Genomic DNA, 2228 nt, shown 5'->3' on the forward strand with positions numbered 1-2228 from the left:
CTCGTGTGGATCACGAATCTGCATTGGCAAGGTTTTTTCAAGAATAAGTTCCACAATTTTCATGTCTCGCCTTCTTCAGAAGTTTAAATTCACCTTGGTTCCTGGGCAGACTTTGGAAAAAGTGGAGAAAATCACTGTACGTCCAAAAGATGGAGTGTTTTGCACCATCCAGAAAAGAGCAAAGGAAGATTTTAAAAGTGAAATCCAGCACTGATATGGAGTTAGCAATAAAGGATGTGTGGCTAATTCAGAGCTATCACAGAAACTACTTGACATCTTGCCAGTGCATGTTTTCTCAAAACAAATTTCTATCATGCACTGCCTTCTTATGACTTATGTCAGATAGATCAAAGTAATTCAAAGATTCAGCTTTTTTGCCACTTCTAAAACTGATTAGTAATTCATGATGGGAAAACAAAACGAAACAAAATTAATGTTTTAGTAATCAATACCGGTATCTGTATACATCTGATACAGATTTCTCTTCATTTACAAAAACGTTTCTATCGATTTTCCCTGTTAAAATGTCTTGAATCACCAAGAATACCTCGTGTACATTAACACTGAAATACTGACGTTTAATAAATCACACACAATAGTCGCATCAGATCTGTATCACATTAACAAACTCTCAACTTTGCATCGAGTCTGTGAATGTGATACAGATCTGCTGGTCATATTGCATAATTATATTACCTGTACTTTAACCTTGTCCTTAAATATGAGTCAAGATAATGCCAAAGTATTCATAATTCCATGAGTCCAAGTGGAGGCTTCATTGCCACTTTCAATAATATTTTTCAACATTCTCTTCTTTTTCATTTAGTTTCAAGGTATCTTGAAACTTGCTCATGAACTTTATACACATGGCGTTTTCTATCAATTTGTAATTGGTATTCCACACATTCCACTGATGCAAGATTTTTTTCTCTTTTCAATGAGGAGATACATGTATTCTTTTAAAATGTGTAGAATAATAAGTTATTAAACTGAAATGTAAGTGATCTCATTGTGTGATTTCATTGTCACTATTTCATGAACGGAAAGGGAATAGTTTCGACCGACTCCCATTTCACAATTATGGACTAGAACATGCTAGTTCTTGCATTGGGCCCTCAACCCTCCATTTTGCTCCTGGCTTTTAACATAGCTGTAATTAAGAAAAACTGATGGACAAAATTAGGTGACCTATAAACAAGTGTAGAGTCTGAATTCAGTGACTTTTTTTACTTCCATTAGATTAGAAGCAGATAATTAACTTTTAAACTTGAATTTTAAAAGAGGTCCCCCCAACAAGATATCATCTCCACAACACTGTTGACTCCAACGATGCCCTGCTGTTGGTGAATAGTGTGTTAGCTCTTAAATGTCCCAAGGATTTTTATTAACAATAAATAATTATTGCGATTCAGGCCTTCAATAAATTTGTAGTTCTTATCAAAAGACTAAAAGGTTTATCCATTTGATGATTTGTCGGTGTAATTACAAATACAGCTTTCTCTCCTCAGTTATTTAAGACTGTCTTGCTTAGGTGCAGGGTTTAACCTTTAAACAGTGGCTGTGCAAGGCTCCCTCAATAAAAATTACCTGTCAGCAGTTAAAGCATTAGCCAAGTGTGTGGGAGAAAGTACTGCATTTGTAATCACAAAAATATAATAATTTTGACTTTCAGTCTTTTTGGACCTAGCTAAGGATTGTAACCCATAAGCCCCATTTGTTATTCAGTGGCCCCAAGTAAAGTGCCCCTGTGACCAAACAATTAATTCTTAATTTTCTTTGGATTTGGAAACTACTTTAATTAACGCAACGCTAAGCGACCAAAGTTTTAAGCCTTGATTTCACCCGTTTATTTTAACTGGAATATTCTTATTTAATTAATGGTCTGCCATTACTAACTTTATGATCGTGAGAGAGCTGGATCAAGGAAAAAATGATGTCAAAGGCTCACAAGTTTAAGAATGCAATGCGTGTGTACACTGCAGAATTAATATGCAGCATGGGAGTTTTGGGCTTTCAGACTGTTAACTTGTGTTTTGCATAAGCTCCATTTACATGTTGAAATTTTAAGCTACTGAGTGAATGGCATCACATTTCCCTAGATCCAACCCTCTGAGATTCAATTGGTCAGTTTTGAACACGAGTAATGGTGGACTGTGAAACCCAAAACTCAAAGTGAATGGCCTTTGGATAAAAATCAAAGCTCAAAATTTTGCCAGTCAGGTGTTAAG

The 2228-nt window shown here is 35.4% G+C and overlaps 1 protein-coding gene across 1 annotated transcript in view; it reads left to right on the top strand.

Moving 5' to 3' along the window:
- The window catches only part of LOC138004310 (cholesterol 24-hydroxylase-like), a 15646-nt gene extending 14642 nt beyond the window's left edge, over positions 1–1004 (top strand). The window contains exon 5 of the mRNA XM_068850786.1: positions 1–1004. This exon is cut by the window's left edge and continues 318 nt beyond it. Within this exon, the coding sequence (XP_068706887.1) occupies positions 1–214 (214 nt within the window). The 3' untranslated portion in view covers positions 215–1004.
- The last annotated feature ends 1224 nt before the right edge of the window (positions 1005–2228 follow it).

The sequence above is a fragment of the Montipora foliosa genome, chromosome 5, assembly GCF_036669935.1.
Source record: "Montipora foliosa isolate CH-2021 chromosome 5, ASM3666993v2, whole genome shotgun sequence".
NCBI classification, from domain to species: domain Eukaryota; kingdom Metazoa; phylum Cnidaria; class Anthozoa; order Scleractinia; family Acroporidae; genus Montipora; species Montipora foliosa.